Genomic DNA, 16,928 nt, shown 5'->3' on the forward strand with positions numbered 1-16,928 from the left:
AAAAAATAAAAATAAAAAGTATAAAAATACAAAAAATAACTCTTTAGTTGGTTGCCTAAGAAAATGCATGTAGGTTCTGGCTCCTCTCTTTCTTACTTTAGACTATGGTGGTTCCGAAACTTAAGCCATGTTTAGCTAAACTAAATCACTCTTAATTAGGAGAAATTTGAGGCCTTCAAGCTCTTTTCAGTGAAGTCACCTTCACAGGAGCTTATAGAAAGGGGGTTTTAGAATTTATAAATTTTTTCTTACATATAAAATGGAAAAGCCTTCTTGTAGTAGTAGGAGCAGAGTTGTTTCATCTTAATCATACTGTCAGTCAAGGTTCGATGACATTTCTTTTTAGCCTTTTCCCCTGTTGATTAACATTCTGACCTGTTTGATTTCATGCTTTTAGGAGCTTCAAGCAATGAATGTTGTCCCTCGCTTAAAACTGACTGAGGCATGAGCAGCTGGTGCTCTTTGTCAATTCCCCAAGCTATACATGGGTTTTTCAGCACTAGGTGTTTTCCTCCTGGAAGCTATCGGACATGCTCTTCCTCTCCTTCCTCTCAGAATCAGAACGGAGATGGATATTCTTGATCAGTGAGATGGTGCAGCCGCTTGGCATGGCTTAAATGAGTCGTAAATTTGTGGGTTTTCATTCAGCGGTTTTGAAATTTTTAAGTTAAAACTACCGAGGCAAAGAAGAAAAAGTACACATGTAAAACTAGAAATTTTGATCCATTTGATGTTGTAGGCTCCTGCCAATGTACACAAGACAAACTGAAATGATTCTACATATTTTCTGTAGAATTTAACTGAATAATGAAGTGACATGATTGAAATTATTCAGAGGATGTGAAGCAGAAGAATTTTCTATATTCACACCAGTGAATTGATGGATGTGTAAGTCATATTTGTTGGTATCATTTCTTATTTCTTTGTATTTGTCATTTTGTTTATGTTTTCCTTCAATAAAAATATGGAAGGAATGCCCTTTTTTAGCCCAAGAAAATAGCTCTCGTTCAAAAAGCTTAACCTTGTTTAATAATTGTTTTCGAAAACAGTTCTGAAAAATAGTTTTTGAAAATTATTTTTTAATGTTTTGTAAAATAAAAGTTTGTTTGAAAACTTATAATATTTTTAACATATTTTCAATATTTTTAAATATGTTTTAAAAATAATTTTTATATCTATTATTTTATTTTTAATCATTTTACATGTTTGTATAATTATTTTTTAAAATAATTTTTTAAAAATTAATGAAAACAGACAAAATCAATTAAAAGATGTTAATATTTTCTTTTTTTAAGAATTTTCTGATTGTCAAACATGTTTTTTTATCTGTGTTCTAAAGAGCATAAAATTGTGTTTGAAATAAATTGTCAAATAGGGTCTTAATTTTTCTTCACCTAAATAATTTGAATTTTGCACGTACTTCCAATTTCTCTATTAATAGAGTCTTACTAAAGAAAATTATATAAAGAACATCTTGAAAACCCTGTAAAGATGAAACCATCTAACCCTATGTTTGGTTCTAAAAAGTTTTGAGGAAAATGTATGAACACTTGCATTACATTTTTCAACTTCTATAAGGTAATGTTTGGTTCTAACAAATTTTGTGATGAGTGGGAATTACTTCTTAAAAATATTGTCAAAAATATATAATAGGCTTGAAGATAATAATAAATTATAATCTAGAAAATGAAAAGTTGGAAATTAAATATGGAAAGAGCCCCAAATAATAATGACAAGAGAAGGAGATGATGAGATAAATAAGAATATTTTATTCACAAATAGGGTAGAAAAATTCCCATCAGATGAAGAAATTTATTTTCTTAGTAAAACATATTTAAATTATAAATTAATTTCATTTACATCCATTGCAGGTTCGATATTATTGATTTTGAATTTTGACAATTAATAACCTTATATATGTGTTTTATATATAAAATTTAATTTTTAGAGAATTGTTAAAGATACATATTTATAATCTTTTTATCTAATTTTTTTAAAAAATAAATTTTATAAATAAAATAAATTTATAAGGATGTTAATTGACGAAATTTAAAACCGACGATGGTTGGGTGTATTTGAACGAAACCTGATGGGTCGGAGTAAAATTAACTCTTATATTAAAATTGAATTTTCAAAGGCAATCTGGGCCAAAACCAATTGATGAAGTCCGGTCAGCATGTGATATTGGGCTTCATTCCGGCCCGATTGACAACCTACGTACAAGGTTTCACAGCAGAAGGAACAAGTCGCTTTTACAGGAGTGGTTCTCGAGTTGAAAGCATTCTGCCCGTGTCGTTTTGTCATCAATCTAGTGTCGTTTTGCTCCTAGATTTGGCGGGTGTTTTTGCAAGAACCATGCTGTCGTTTTATTAGCAATGCAATGTCGTTTTACACAAAATTTGGCGGGTGTTTGCTTCCAAGAATCGGCCCGTTGTTTAAATACCAATCCAATGTCATTTTGCGCCAAAGCTCACTTTGCTCTCTTCTATCGTGACTGAAGCGTTCTTTTGATGGCGGCGTTAGGGCTTCGTCAACCTCAATTCTCCGAGGTAAACCCTAGTTAATGTTCCGATGCTGTGATTGATTGCCGATAAAATGTTGGGAAGGGAAATAAACCCTGATAAAACTATTAGTGCTTTGGGAAATTAAAGAGAAAGAAACATGAGATTCGGAATTTCTTTCTTTTTCGTCAATTTTCTTCACAACCAAACGATTCAAAATGCCTGATTCTCGACACGTTTGATGGATGCCCTGTGGTATCGAAAATAGCTGGGGCTTGTTTGGGTGCATTTTATTTTCAATATGGTTGAAATAGAGATGGCAGCTTTGGGGTTGGGCAATAGCTTGCGTTTTTTCACCAAAAAAAAACTCCTTATCGTTCTGGCATTTGATGAAATAGATGATTAATTAATTGGCTCTATGCTATGAAACTTTTCTTACTGATACTGATACAAAGCTGTAAGTTTGTAAATTGCTGGTGAATCTTTGGATATGATGATATTTTCAGGATTTAGCTTGGCTTCCTGCTTGGTTGCAGCATCCTCCAGCTGACCCATTCAGTGAGCACACTAAGGAACCTCAAACTCCTTCTGAGCAAGTGGTGAAGGTTTGCATTGTTTCTCTACTTTTCATAGATCAGTGGATGTATATGCTCAAATATGTATTCTTTTTATATAAATTTGGATTTTGTGTTTAAACACACAAGAACTGAAGAACGGAATGTCATGTTGCCCAAACAAGATTCTCTGGAGTGAAGTTGACCATAGAAGGAAGTAGAAGAGATATAGATCAATTATTGAAATTGTTGTCTTGGCAAACCCTTTTTAAGAACGTCCACCAATTGTCTTTCTAGAGAGACATATGACATACAAATTTAGCCACCCTCTAGTTTCTCCTTAATGAAGTTTCTATCTATCTTTACATGCTTGGTTCTATCATGTTGAATAGGATTGTGAACTATGTTGATTGCAAGCTTGTTATCATGATAGAGCCTCATCAAGTTATTGTTGGGCGACCAAAGCTCCTTTTTAAAGTTTGTAGATCATACACATGGAATACCTAGAAGGGGGTGAATAAGTATTTAATCCTTTTAAATCCAAATTTTAATTTTAAAAATTTCTTTTTAAGAATTATAGAAGAAGAAGAGAAATCAATCACGCAAGACACAACAATTTTAAAAGCCAACACAGGAAGATAACGAACAAAAACACTATTTATTTTTTATTCATTCGTCGAAAAAAGAAAATGCAGAACACGACGACTTATATATTGGATTGGGAAAAAATTGTTTCCCTTATTTCTAGGAGCAAAACAAAATTTGAAAACAGAGTAATTTAAAAAGAAAAAAAAAAAAACTAACAGATATGAAACCAACAGATTTGGATAAGCTGGTTTGGATTTGAATCAAACTCTTAACAGATTTGAAACGAACAGATTTGAATAAGCTGATTTGAATTTGCCAACACTCCCACTCAAGTTGGACTAAATACGTTGAACATTCCCAGCTTGCCTACTAACTTCTCAAATAGTGGCTTGATGATTCCCTTTGTTAGAAGGTCAACAACTTGACATGTCATGCAAGTTGTCCCTTCTTCAATTTTTTCCTTAATAAAATGCCTGTCAACTTCAACATGTTTGGTGTGATCATGATGTATAGGGTTATGAGAGATGTGAATTGCTACTTTGTTGTCACAGTAAATCTTCATAGGTTGATTTTTGAACATCTTCAATTCCTCTAGTAATAATTTCAGCCAAAGCAATTCACACACTCCATGAGCTACTGCTTTGAACTCAACACTACTATGAGCGACAATTGGTTGCTTCTTACTCCTCCATGTAACCAAGTTTCCCCAAACAAATGTGCAATAGCTGGAGGTAAACCTTCTATCATCAATTGAACAATCTCAGTTGGCGTCAGTAAAGGCTTCAACTCTTCTTCCTTCAGTTCTTTTAAAGAATAATCCTCTCCTACGAGTGCCTTTGAGATAAGTCAATATCCTATGTACTGCTTCCATGTGCTCCTTGTATGGTGAATGCATAAACTGACTACACTACTGACTGCAAAATCAATGTTAGGTCGAGTATGGGAGAGATAAATGAGTTTTCCCACTAAACACTGATAACTCCTCCTATCGACTGGATTTTTAATTGATTTCTCTCCTAACTTCAATTATGGATCCATGGGAGTGTCTACCAGTTTACATCCCAACATTCCAGTTTCCTTTAATAGATCTAACGTGTATTTTCATTGTGAAATAGAAATCCCACTCCTATTCTTGACAACCTCCATACTAAGGAAATACCTTAAACTTCCTAAGTCTTTTATTTCGAATTCTATAGCAAGCCTCTCCTTCAATCATTCCATTTCAGCCATATCATCTCCAGTCAACATTATATTATCCACATAAATAATAAGAATTTTAATCTTACTGTCCTTATGTCTATAGAATAAAGTATGATAAGCATGAGCATGTTCGTACCCCCTGGATTGCTTTAGCAAATCTATCAAACCAGGCTTGCGGTGACTATTTTAGGCCGTAGACACACTTTTCCATTACTTCTTTCCTCATCAAAACCTGGTGGTAAATCCATATAGATCTCTTCTTCTGAATCACCATTCAGAAACACTTTTTTCACATCTATTTGTTGAAGTGGCCAGTCTAGATTTATAGCAAGAGATAATAGAACCCAAATGGTATTTAGTTTAGCAAAGGGAGCGAACTTGATAATCAATACTGTAGCTTTGAGCGTACCTCTTTGCTACCAGCCTTGCCTTGCACCTTTCAATTGACCTGTTAGCTTTGTATTTAACTATAAAGATCCACTTGCAGCCTACCAAAGTTCTCTTTTAAGGTTTTTCATAATATCCCATGTTTCATTTTTCTCAAGGGCTTGCTTTTCTTCAATTATTGCCATTTTCCCATTCGGATCCCTCCATGCATCTTGTATATTTTTTGGAATCTCCACACCTGATAGGTTAGCAACAAGGGCTTGAACAAACGAAGATAAATGGTCAGATGTCACAGAATTAGAAATGGGATAATGTGTGCAAGATCAAACTCCCTTCTTCACAACTATAGGAACATCAAGAGCAACAAATTCAGGATTAGAATTAGAGTTTGAAGGAGATGTACCTGAATTTGGTTCAGGCTCTTGACCTTGTTGAAGAACTATGAGATTTTATTATTTATTTTTTCTGAATTCTTCCTCTTTCATGAATAAACAAACAGCTCTGGTTGTGTTAGCAAATGCCCCTCTATCATGTATTGTTTGTTGGTAGGAGGCATCATTGGCTTAGACACATGAGGCGAATGAGATTGATTTGGCTTGAGCAGACTTGGGGAACTTGGCTGACTTGGTAGCTCGAAATCAGGATGAGATGGGAATTGAGTTAGGCTCGGTAGAGGAATGGGTGTTTCCCAATATGTTTCCCAAAAATTTTCTTCACTTTCTTTCTCCTCTTGAAGGGAATTTTTGGTGTAAAATGGTCGATTTTCAAAGAATGTGACATCTATGGAAGTGAAGCACCTATGCTTTTTAGGATAATAACATCGATAGCCCTTCTAAGTTGCAGAATATCCTAGGAACGTGCACTTCATAGCTTTTGGATCAAGTTTTGTTTAGTCGTGCTCATGAACATGGACAAAGGTGGTGCAACTAAAGATTTTTGGATCCAAAAAAGAGAAGACTCGGTTTTGTGGATAAAGATTATTGAGGGTATCCAAAGGTGTTTGAAATTGAAGGACTCGTGATGGCATGCGGTTTATCATATAACACAATGTGAGAATTGCATCGTCCTAAAAAATGCTTAGGAACATTCATAGTGAACATTAGGGCACGGGCTACTTCTAAGAGATGTTGATTTTTTCATTTTGATATACCATTTTGCTTTGGAGTGCTTACACAAGAACTTTGATGTATAATCCCATTTTTTCAAGAAAATCCCCAAGAATAGACTAAAAATATTCTTTTCCATTATTAGTGTGAAAAACCTGTATGCTTACATTATGCTAATTTCGAATCATGGAATGAAAATTTTTAAAAATTTGCTTAGCTTCAAAATTTTCTTTTAAAATATAAACGCAACAAACATGTATGACCATTAGTAAAAGTAATGAACCACTTTTTTTTTGTAATACTTTGAACTTGAGATGGACCCAATGTCACTGTGCATCAAAGCGAAAGGTTTTGACGCTTGATATGCTTGAGAAGGTAAGATTGTACGCTGATGTTTAGTTAACTGACAAATATCACATTGAAATGATTCATTATTTTGAAATAAAGATGGAAACAGATATCTTAAATGAGGGAAACTTGGGTGGCCTAGCCTACAATGCCACAACATTATTTCTTGTTTTCTTGAAAGAGAAGATTTGCAAATGGAGGCTTGAACTTGAACTTGCTCTATTGCCGAAGTGTCCTCGAAATGATATAGTCCCCCATGTTCTTTAGGACTGCCAATCCTCCTCCCCAAAGTCAAATCCTGGAAAACACAAGCAGATTGTGTAAAATTTACTACATGGTTTAGATCTTTAGTAATCTAGCTAATGGAAAGCAGATTGCATGAAAGTTTAGGCGCATAAAGAACCGATCTTAGGATTATATTGGGACTAAGCTTAATGGTACCAATCTCTGCTATAACTGAAACAGATCTGTCAACAATCTTTACCTTATGATTTTCGGGGCTAGGAGTATAAGCAATAAGAGTTGCTCACAACCTGTCATATGGTCTGTTGCCCCATAATCTATGACCCAAGGCTCTCATTTTTCAGCTATTCCACTAAGTGCAGTCAAGAAAGTACCTTTTTGTGTCAAGAGAGATATCAGGCTTTGTTGGAATTAGCAACTCATAAAGCTGTTCCATTTGTTCCTTGTTGAGATTAAGGCTGGTTGTGCTGTTTCCTTGAGCATCACAGGCTGTAGCCTCTCCTGACGATGATGTGGCAGTTTTAGCTAGTTGGATACCCTTGCTATCATAGTTTTCTTGATTTGTTTAGCACCCAATTCTCTTGTTTTCCATGTATTTTCCAGCAATGATCTTTTGTGTGGTATGGTTTCTGACAATGATTGCACTACTGTTGTTCCCTTTTGCTACTGCAAGGGTGTCCTCAGTTTTTTTCGACCACTAGCTGCCAAAACGGATTTTTTAGTACTTGGCATGGATCCAGCATCTCTAAGCATCACCCATTTTCGAATCTCCTCCCGTTTGACTTCAGCAAATCCCTCTTCATTAGCAGGTAGTGGTTTTATTCTAAGAATTTGTCTTCGTACTTCATTGAGTTCTCTATTGAGTCCTGCAAGAAAATCATGGACTCTTTCCTTATCCAATAATTTTTTGTACTGGATTCCACCTTCTGGGCAGCACCAATTAGAGTTTGTGGATAGGCCTAATTCTTGCCACAACTTTGTCATAGCATTGAAATACTGAGTAACATCAAGGTCTCCTTGCCTCATTTTTCGAGCTTTATTTCTTAGCTCAATTACTTGAGAATAATTTTCTAAATCTAAGTATGCCTGAGTCACAACGTCCTAGATTTCCTTTGTAGTTGGATAATACAGATGTCTCATTGATTTTATCCTCCATTGAATGAATAAGCCATGTCATCACCATTGAGTTCTGAGCATCCCATATTTGGTATAAGGGATCATCTGTGCTCGGTTTGGTTGTGGTGCCATCTAAATAGCTCAATCTCCCCTTCCCACTTATCACCATTTGAACAAAGCATGAAGAAAATTTTTTCCATTTAATTTGTGGGAAGTTATTTGTAGGGAGGAATTTTCTAAAAGAACAATGGGAGCAATTGTAGGGGTCGTTTGAGAGGAATTCGAAGATTCCTCAGAGTCGCCATCCCTACTTGCTCTAGTCATTGCCATTTTGGCCATCGTTTTCCTCTATTGGAGGCTGACTTTGATATCATAAAAGCCAACACAGGAAGATAACGAACAAAAACACTGTTTATTTTTTATTCATTCTTTAAAAAAATAAATTAAAAAATACAACGATTTATATATTAGATTGGGAAAAAACTGATTCTTTTTTTTCTAGGAGCAAAACAAAATTTTAAAATAGAGCAATTTAAAAAGAAAAAGACTGTAACAAATTTGAAACCAGCAGATTTTGATAAACTGGTTTGAATTTGAATCAAACTTTAATAGATTTGAAACCAGAAAATTTGGATAATCTGATTTGAATTTGAATCTACCAGCAAATTTTATGTGGAAAACCACCCACAAAGTCTCCTAAAGACTTTGCAAATGTAAAAACCATAGGGTTAGAGACTGAGAATTATTTTTTTTGATAGGAAACAACAAATAGATATATTGATGGAAAAAAGAAGTACAAAAGAAGGATGAGAAATCCTCCCACCAAAGATACAACTAAACAACAACAATAAAAGAACAAGAAACTACACTATGAAAACTATGAACAAGCTCTCTTGGCCATACCATCCCGTTGGAACTACACACTGCTGGCCAATCTAGTTGTAACACGTTAAGGGGAATGCCCTTAAAAACCACGGAACAAAAAGTCCAAAGAGAAGCAAGGAAGTGAATGGAATCCCAAAGATTCACTGAATTCCTAGCTTTATCCTCAAATATCCTAGCATTTCTTTCCCGCCACACAACCCAAATTAAGGTAATGGATGCATTTTGCCACAAAACTATCTCTCTCTTGGAAATGCCAAAACCTTTATAATTGATGGACATCATGTTAGAAATACTTCTCGGGGGAACCCAATCCATCTTAGCTAGCTGAAATAATCTGTGCCACAACCCCATCGTCAAAGAACAACGGAGGAAAAGATGATCTTCCGTTTCTCCTTGTTTCATACACAACTTACAAATGTTAGGACTAAGAGCTTTAAAGGGTCTTCTCAATTGTAGCAAGTCATTAGTATTTACGTTTAGTGGGGATTTTCCCTACTAAGTTTGTATGGAATCTTAAACAAGGAAAGAAAGTGGCTAGGAATGTGGGAAAGGCATGAATGGATAAGAGTTATCCTACCATCGAAAGATAAGTAAGCCTTTTGCCACCTATCTAATCTCCTCGAGATTCTCTCAATCACTGAATCCCAGAATCCACAAGCAATTGGATTCCCTCCCAAAGGAAGACCCAGGTAGAGTATAGGCCAATCAGAAGCCTTGCAGTCAAGCAACAAGGCCAACCTAGAGAGATGATTCTGATCAAGGTTGATGCCAAAAAGATTACTCTTGTCAAGATTGACCTTAAGCCCATAAATTTGCCCAAACACTAACAATAAACTCTTAAGAGTTTACAGTTTTTCTGCATAAGAGTTCAAAAAGAAGATGGTATCATCTGCGAATTGCAGATGTGACACCCTTGTTCTATTCCTATCTACCCTGAAACCCTCCAACATACTTCTTTCCTCAGCTCTCAACAACATCTTGCTCAACACATTTGCGACAATAGTAAACAGAAAAGGGGATAGAGGGTCACCTTGCCTTAATCCTCTAGATGCCTTGACCCACCCTTTAGCATTTCCATTCACTAGAATAGCATAAGAGACCGAAGACAGACAACCTCTCATCCAAGTCCTCCATTTAGCTAAATATAATGAAGAGGAATACAAATTTACTTGGTGGTTGCTAGTCCCTGAGACTTACACCTACACTTAATCTCACGTTAGTGACTTATCACAATTATGCTCCTTAGTAGACTCCTCAACACCTTGAGGGGATGTGAATCTTTCTCACGAACCTAAGAAAAAAAAATCATGAACTTTTTGAGAGTTTTAGGTTAAGTGCAAAGAATAATGAATAAATTTTTAGGCGCACGAGTTCTTAAAAAAACTCTTCTAGTAGGTATATATCAAACAAAACCTAGTGTACTTGGAATCAAGTTAGAAATCATATTTTACCAAAAAAACAATTTAGAAACTTAAGAATTTTAGAAACATTTGGAAAGTTTTCATATTTTAAGTTCAAAAAGATTTGGAAAGATTTTCCTTTCAAAATTCTTAATTTAAATTCCTTTCCAATTTTTTTAAAAGATTTGGAAAAATTCTATTTTTTAAAATTCTTAATTTAAAACTCTTTTCCAAATTAATTTTATTATTTGAGAAGATTTTTCCTTTTAAATTCTCTGTGTAAAATTCCTTTCAAATGAATTTTACTCCTAATTTCCATTAGTCCACTCTATGCCTTTTATGTCATTATTCTCACCTAACCACACTTGTTTAATCTTGGGTGATTCTGTAGTAACCTTAAATCTTCAAAGGAGTGTAAATCATAGGAAAGTATGTAGAGCCCTAAACCAGGATGGATGGAATAAAATCACCAATTTAATCTAAATAGCCTAATGCACTAACACCTTCATTAGAGACTTAAGCCACACTAGTTCACAAATCTCTACGCCATTGGTTTAAATTCAGCTTCAACACTTGACTTTGCCACTATAGAATGCTTCTTACTCCTCTTAAGTTACTTGGTTACTTGGTCCTGACTAGTAATCTATTAAATGGACTTGTGAACCAAAATAAAATTTCTTATAATCACACTTCCCCATCTGATTAGGACATTTGTATTGCTGCATCTTTTCTTGCTCTTTTGATTCTAGAATCCTTGATTTTTAGCTGATGATCATTGAGTTCTGTTTTCTTGCCATAGTTTATTATAAAATACTTTGCAGTTGTATATTCCTACAAGTGGTGAATTATTTATATGATTCTATCACTATGATGTGATTGTCAACATAATCCACATATTTCTTACTACTATTATTTAGCTGAGTCCTAGTACTCTCAAAATGTGTTGTGGTTGTTTGTTTGTTTTTGCCTCTTCTTTCCTTCTTCTTTTTCCTTTTATTTATTTTTATTTATATATTAATTTTTTTTATCTAGTATATGATAGTGTTTGTACTAGTTGAACTATGATTTAAAAATTTAATTCTGATTTCAAGATTGGTCATGATGTTGGGTTTAGTTCTTCTGGATTTTTTTTTTTTTTTTTTTTTTTTGTTCTTTTGGTATGAAAAGACTATGAAATATATTCTATTAAAAGAGGAGCCATAATAATCTTCAAGCCTAGCCTTATAATATCTCTAGAGAAATTTGACTTCCAAATCATAGGCTCTACTATGCAAAAATTCCTTTCTTTCCTAAACAATCTATTGTTTATCTGTTCCTTATAAATATGGTAACATTTGTAAATATTGAACTTTTGAGTTAACTTCCAAATATCCTCCAAGTTATGGAATTTAGTTCTTGATGTCTTATGATGGGATAAGGATATATTCTTAACATAGAATAGTATATATACACAAAAAAACCAAAAATGCTTGGAAAAAAAAAATTCAATGAGTTCTCTATCCCAGGTAGTGTTGAAACTCTTGTTAAAAATGGTATGAATCTATTATAGGAGATACACTTTTAGATGGATCCATATATATAAAATTGCAAATTTTCTGTATTTGACACAGTACTTGAAATGCCTCTATTTTATCATTACAATGAACAGGATCAGGGATTTCTTCAATGGAATATTGCTGAAGGAGAAGATGGGAATTTGTTATTGAGGGAAGAAGGTAGATATAACAGTTGTCATTTATTCTTATCTGGAGAAGACAACTCACCAATAACCTCTGCACCAGTTTCCGCAAATGTAAGTTCTTAAATATATTTTCAAGAAATTGATTCATTTTTATACATTTGGTGACCTATCATTTTTAGGTTATATTTTTTTTTTTAATCATGATTCATGGATATCAATAGTTTAGTTTAGAAAAATTCAAGTTATTTAATTCTATTATTTATCCAACATACGCTGAAGGGCCATACAATGTGGTGTTAATTACTTTGGAAGTCAATTATGGAATCATGTTTTGAGCGCTTGTGCTGTCACTTCATGCAAAATGTCTTAAGGCATAATCCATTACCACTTTATCTGTCCCAAAACCCTAAAAAATGGGACTGACACTGTTTAATGCCTTTTAATCAACATATATTGAGGTTCTTTAAATCTTGTAATTGAATGAATTATAATCTTCATGTAATCCTCATTGAATATCTTTGTGATACATGCTTTATAGGATTGTGAAAAACTCCAAATATTTTTATAAATTCCAAATTTCTTTGGCTTTTTTTAAACAAACAAAGACCAAATTTATTGAATATATTCCAATGATTCTGCATTATTTCAAAAAGACCCTAAGCCAGTTAATAATTCTTGAGTTATTTATGAAATTCCAAATTGTTTCAAATAATTAATGAACAGAAAATGTTGGTATTTTCTTCGTGCTTAGTCCTGTACTTGAATTTACTCTTGGACATTCTCTAGTTCATTCCTGGTATTTTTCCTGAATAATTTCCTAATTCATATTTTATCTGATGTTGATGATTTCTGAGTCCTTGTTGTCATTCTCTTTTATTTCTGTTATATGCATGGCTTTTCAAACATTGGAAGGAATGATTCATTCCACAAACAGCCTAGAAGTTGCATTTGTTCTTGGCCTTGGTTGTCATGAGATAATTTTGGTCAATAAGACATATGATTTGTTTCTTGATGTGAAGTAAAGCATTGCACTCTGATATAGAGATGTTGGTCAAGATTTTGATGAATTTATTTGTTGTATTATAGTTCTGAGTATAAATATATTGTTAGAACCAAGAAACAAAGGACTTAAAACCTACCACTATTGATTATGAAAACCATGATTTTTTGCTCCATTTTCCTTGAATATTGAAGAGGGACATTCCTTTTTCTGCTGGAGATGATTAAGAAAATAAAGGCTGAATCTGTCTCAGGCATAAAAGTTAGAAACTTAAGGATGTGAAGCATAAAACTTTGGATGGTTTTCTTTTATTAAAAATGAAGGTGTGAAACATAAGCTATTGAATGTTTTTCTTTTATTGGAAAAATGTTGCAGAAAATAGAGTAATTAACATATATCCTTAGATAATGATCAAAATTTGAAAATTTGATGGAATTTTTTTAACAGGTTTGGACCTAAATAAAGAACATAACCAGGGATATGTCCTTAATGTTTGTTGTATTTCTTCTCCTGCACGCCTTTTCCAATTCTAAATTTTTTGAATTTCTGATGAGCTCTTGAATTACGCCTGTTGTATACTACAGACATAACAAGTGGATAGAATATGATTTACTAATTTGGGCACATCTACTCAAAATATTGCAATAATTGTAATTGTTATTTTTGATAAAAAGGTCATAAAATATTGTTAGTGTTATCAGAACATGGATGTAAGATGAAGGATAAGAGGCTCTTAAAATCAAGGAAAATAAAGCAAAATGAAACTGAAATTGGCAATGCTTTTTCTGCACACTGGCCTAACATACAGTGCTTTTCCCCCTCCCAATTTCATTCTTCAAATATTCCTGACTTATTTATGCATGTTATTTTCCTGAAATACCTGATGACAACAGATTCAACTACTCTATTTTCTGTCCTGTGTGGTTTTTTTAATAGGCAAAGAGCAATATATTAACAGGTGCCTAGCAAAAAGCAGGGGCACCACCCATGTAAATTGGGAGTATGCAGAGAGCACTTAAAAAGGACACAAAAGAAAAAGAAAGAAAGAAAGAAGAAAGGAATAGAAAGGAACTACCATCTACTCCATGCTTAAGGCATTTACAATGTCCTAACAATTAAGAATTTCCTATCCCCAAGGGGACCAAACATTTCAAAAGAGATTTGGAGTAGAACTCTTTCAAACTCTAATTAGAGAGCTTCTTCTCATTAAATACTCTTCTGTTCGACTCTCCCCATAAACACCAGAACAAGTGCAGGGGGGTGGCAATTTCCACACTTTTGTTTGATGTTAGCCCAAACCCTTCACATGGCATTCTTCAGGGAGATCTTTAACTGCCTGAGGAAGTAATCACTTAGTACAAAAAGGGCGAAAAGGATATCTCACGATAATTGTGCTTTTTCACCATGAATAATAAGATGATTTGTTGCTGTTGTTGCTGCCTTTCTAACTGATGCAGGATCTTTAGACTTCCTGTAAAAGGTTCTTTCTGTCATTTCACCATGTACCTTAGATGCTCTCTTGGGCTTTTTTTTATTTTTTTTATTGGAGTGCTCTCTTGAGGGAATTAGAAACATTCTATGGAAAAATTTGTTTGTAATATGGATGCAGTTGTAAGATCATTGTAAGCAAGACAGGATATGATCTGAAGCCTGGAGCATGTCACTTTATTTTTATTTTTTCCAAAAAAAAAAATTTTTATTTTCTTTCTTTCTAATACAAATTTTGATCTGACGAATATATAATTTCCTTGGTTTTTGATCTACACAAGATATATGTTTCTGATTTTTTTATTCATATCATGTCTCTCTGTTTCATTAGAGTATGGCTATTAAACAATTTGTGCCTTGTTTACATTATTTAATCAGAACCTGACCTACATGTATATTTCTCCATTCACAGGTGCTGCATTTTTGTCTACATCTGTCGGCAGATGGTAATTCACAGAGCACACCAAGTCCGTTTGCAGATATCTCCCAAGAAGTCAGGCCAGAATCGAATAATGTTATATTAACTAGACAAGTTGAAACTTTGGCTGCACCAGTAGAGAAGGCCAGTCAATCCAAGTTGGAACGTACCGCTGGAGTAGTAAAGTTACTGCCTCTAACGTCCAGCCCTACAACATTGGAGAATGCTAGCCCTCAATCTGTCACCAGTAATAATGATAGCAAGAGAATGTATGAAGAAAAACCAAGTATCAGGTGCCTTAAAGTTGCTGAAGTAGATGATGCAGTTGAACTCTCTATTGCAGCATCTGAAGCATTGGTCATACATGAATTACTAAAGAGCGAGTCTCCTTCAGAAGCTTTCCCAGCAGCGGCTGTACTTGAGGTTGCCCTTCGGGTTAAGCAAGCACGGTTGGAAATGTTGGAAGATTCTGTCCATCACCCAATTGAGGAAGTTGATTTTCTGTCAGATTTGGTTGACTCTGCTATGGAAGATGTATTTGAAGATGTTGGGTTATTTGATGTTGGCTCTCATGATCAGTGTTCAGGTGGTTCAATTATGTCTAGAGTTGAAGACACTCCAATCTCAGGAAATCATTGTGGCTTTGATGATAAATCTAAACATGTGGATCCTGGGGCTCAGAATGTTGACTCTGATGACATTTCAATACAAAACCGGCCAGAAGAAATTTTGGATGTTGATATAGGACTAAGGAACTTACCATTAGAATCTCTCTATTGTGAGGGACAAGATAATCTTTCTGATGATCCAGCTTTTGGTTTGAATGCCACATGTGTTGCAAGCCCCAATAATCCCATGTTGCACCAATCTGTCCAAGAAAATGCAAATATTAAAGCATTTGACCAAATACGGAGGGTATCTTTCTTTTTATCATCTGAATTCATTATGGGTGTAAACTTAATCACAGTATGCATAGGAGTTAATATCTTGCTATTCTATTATAAGATAAGTAATGCTAGTTTGCTTTTCAGGAAGTTGGCATGTCCATGGTGGGTATAACTTCATTTCAGCATCAAGTTGATGTAGACTCTCCTCCAATTGCTTGGAATCCAGTAAATGGGGGTGAGGTTCTTCTTTGTGTTTCCATTTACTCTTTTCTGTCTGTTTGAAGGATGATTAGTTGCACAATTTCTCCTGTTTTGAAGGACAGTTAGGTGTGCTTATGTTTGTTTGTCTTTTTTTCTCCCTGTAGAGGGAGAAGGTACTTATTTGGTTCCAGACAGATTCAGAAGTCGCTGGTTTGGTGGCTGGACAGGAAAGGTATGTGATGCATTTCATCATAACTGGCTACTCTTGAATCTCCCTACCACCCCTGTCCGTCACCATGGTTCTTAGTGGGCATATGATTTTTCATGATGAGAGCTGTCACAGTGTAACCATGAATTGAGGGAGAATAAACTGAATGTCTCGGGATATACTTAACAATTTTTCTCTATGTTTTTCCTTCTTTTCACCCGCATAGTGCTTTCTTCCTCTAATTTTGTAGATCAAAAGAATGAAGCATGTTATGCTTCCTTGTTTTTTCTTTCCCTATTAATGATTTTTTTCCCATCAAAAGAGGGAAAAAAAAATCCAAGAACAAAAAGGAAATCCTGTTCTAGTTTTACCAATCTTCTTTGAAAACTTGGTTGTATTTAGATCTCGAACACCAATCTGCCAGCCTAAGCTGATTACCATGACTTGATTAGACTATGAGATGTGATCTCGTTGCCTGCAATGGTTAATATGAATGTATACTTAATTCATTGTAATTTCTACATTTCCTAAAATTTCTCTGTTGTACTTACTCTTTTCTTCACTTACTTTGTCAACATGTGAAATACCTCTTCTACTCTTCTTTGAAATTATATTTTCAATGGTTTCAACTTTGAGACTCACATTCCTACAATTTCTGCTTTCACTTTTAGAGATACCATTACTTTTGTGCAAATTATTAGAAGTGGAGATGTTGCA

General features: G+C 34.3%; 2 protein-coding genes across 5 annotated transcripts in view; both read left to right on the top strand.

The window, feature by feature from the left end:
• Positions 1–885, top strand: part of LOC117928087 (DNA-directed RNA polymerase III subunit 2-like) — a 74,441-nt gene extending 73,556 nt beyond the window's left edge. The window contains 1 exon segment of the mRNA XM_034847886.1: positions 398–885. Coding sequence (XP_034703777.1) covers positions 398–448 — 51 coding nt within the window. The 3' untranslated portion in view covers positions 449–885.
• A 1,597-nt stretch (positions 886–2,482) lies between these two features.
• Positions 2,483–16,928, top strand: part of LOC117927473 — a 48,368-nt gene continuing 33,922 nt past the window's right edge. For all 4 annotated transcript variants that reach the window (XM_034846956.1, XM_034846958.1, XM_034846957.1 and 1 more), the window contains exons 1-6: positions 2,483–2,549; positions 3,008–3,106; positions 11,977–12,120; positions 14,910–15,830; positions 15,947–16,037; positions 16,168–16,235. In XM_034846956.1, the coding sequence (XP_034702847.1) occupies positions 2,511–2,549; positions 3,008–3,106; positions 11,977–12,120; positions 14,910–15,830; positions 15,947–16,037; positions 16,168–16,235 (1,362 nt within the window). In that variant the 5' untranslated portion in view covers positions 2,483–2,510. The remainder of the gene's footprint in view (positions 2,550–3,007; positions 3,107–11,976; positions 12,121–14,909; positions 15,831–15,946; positions 16,038–16,167; positions 16,236–16,928) is intronic.

Source organism: Vitis riparia, chromosome 13, assembly GCF_004353265.1.
Source record: "Vitis riparia cultivar Riparia Gloire de Montpellier isolate 1030 chromosome 13, EGFV_Vit.rip_1.0, whole genome shotgun sequence".
Lineage (NCBI taxonomy): Eukaryota > Viridiplantae > Streptophyta > Magnoliopsida > Vitales > Vitaceae > Vitis > Vitis riparia.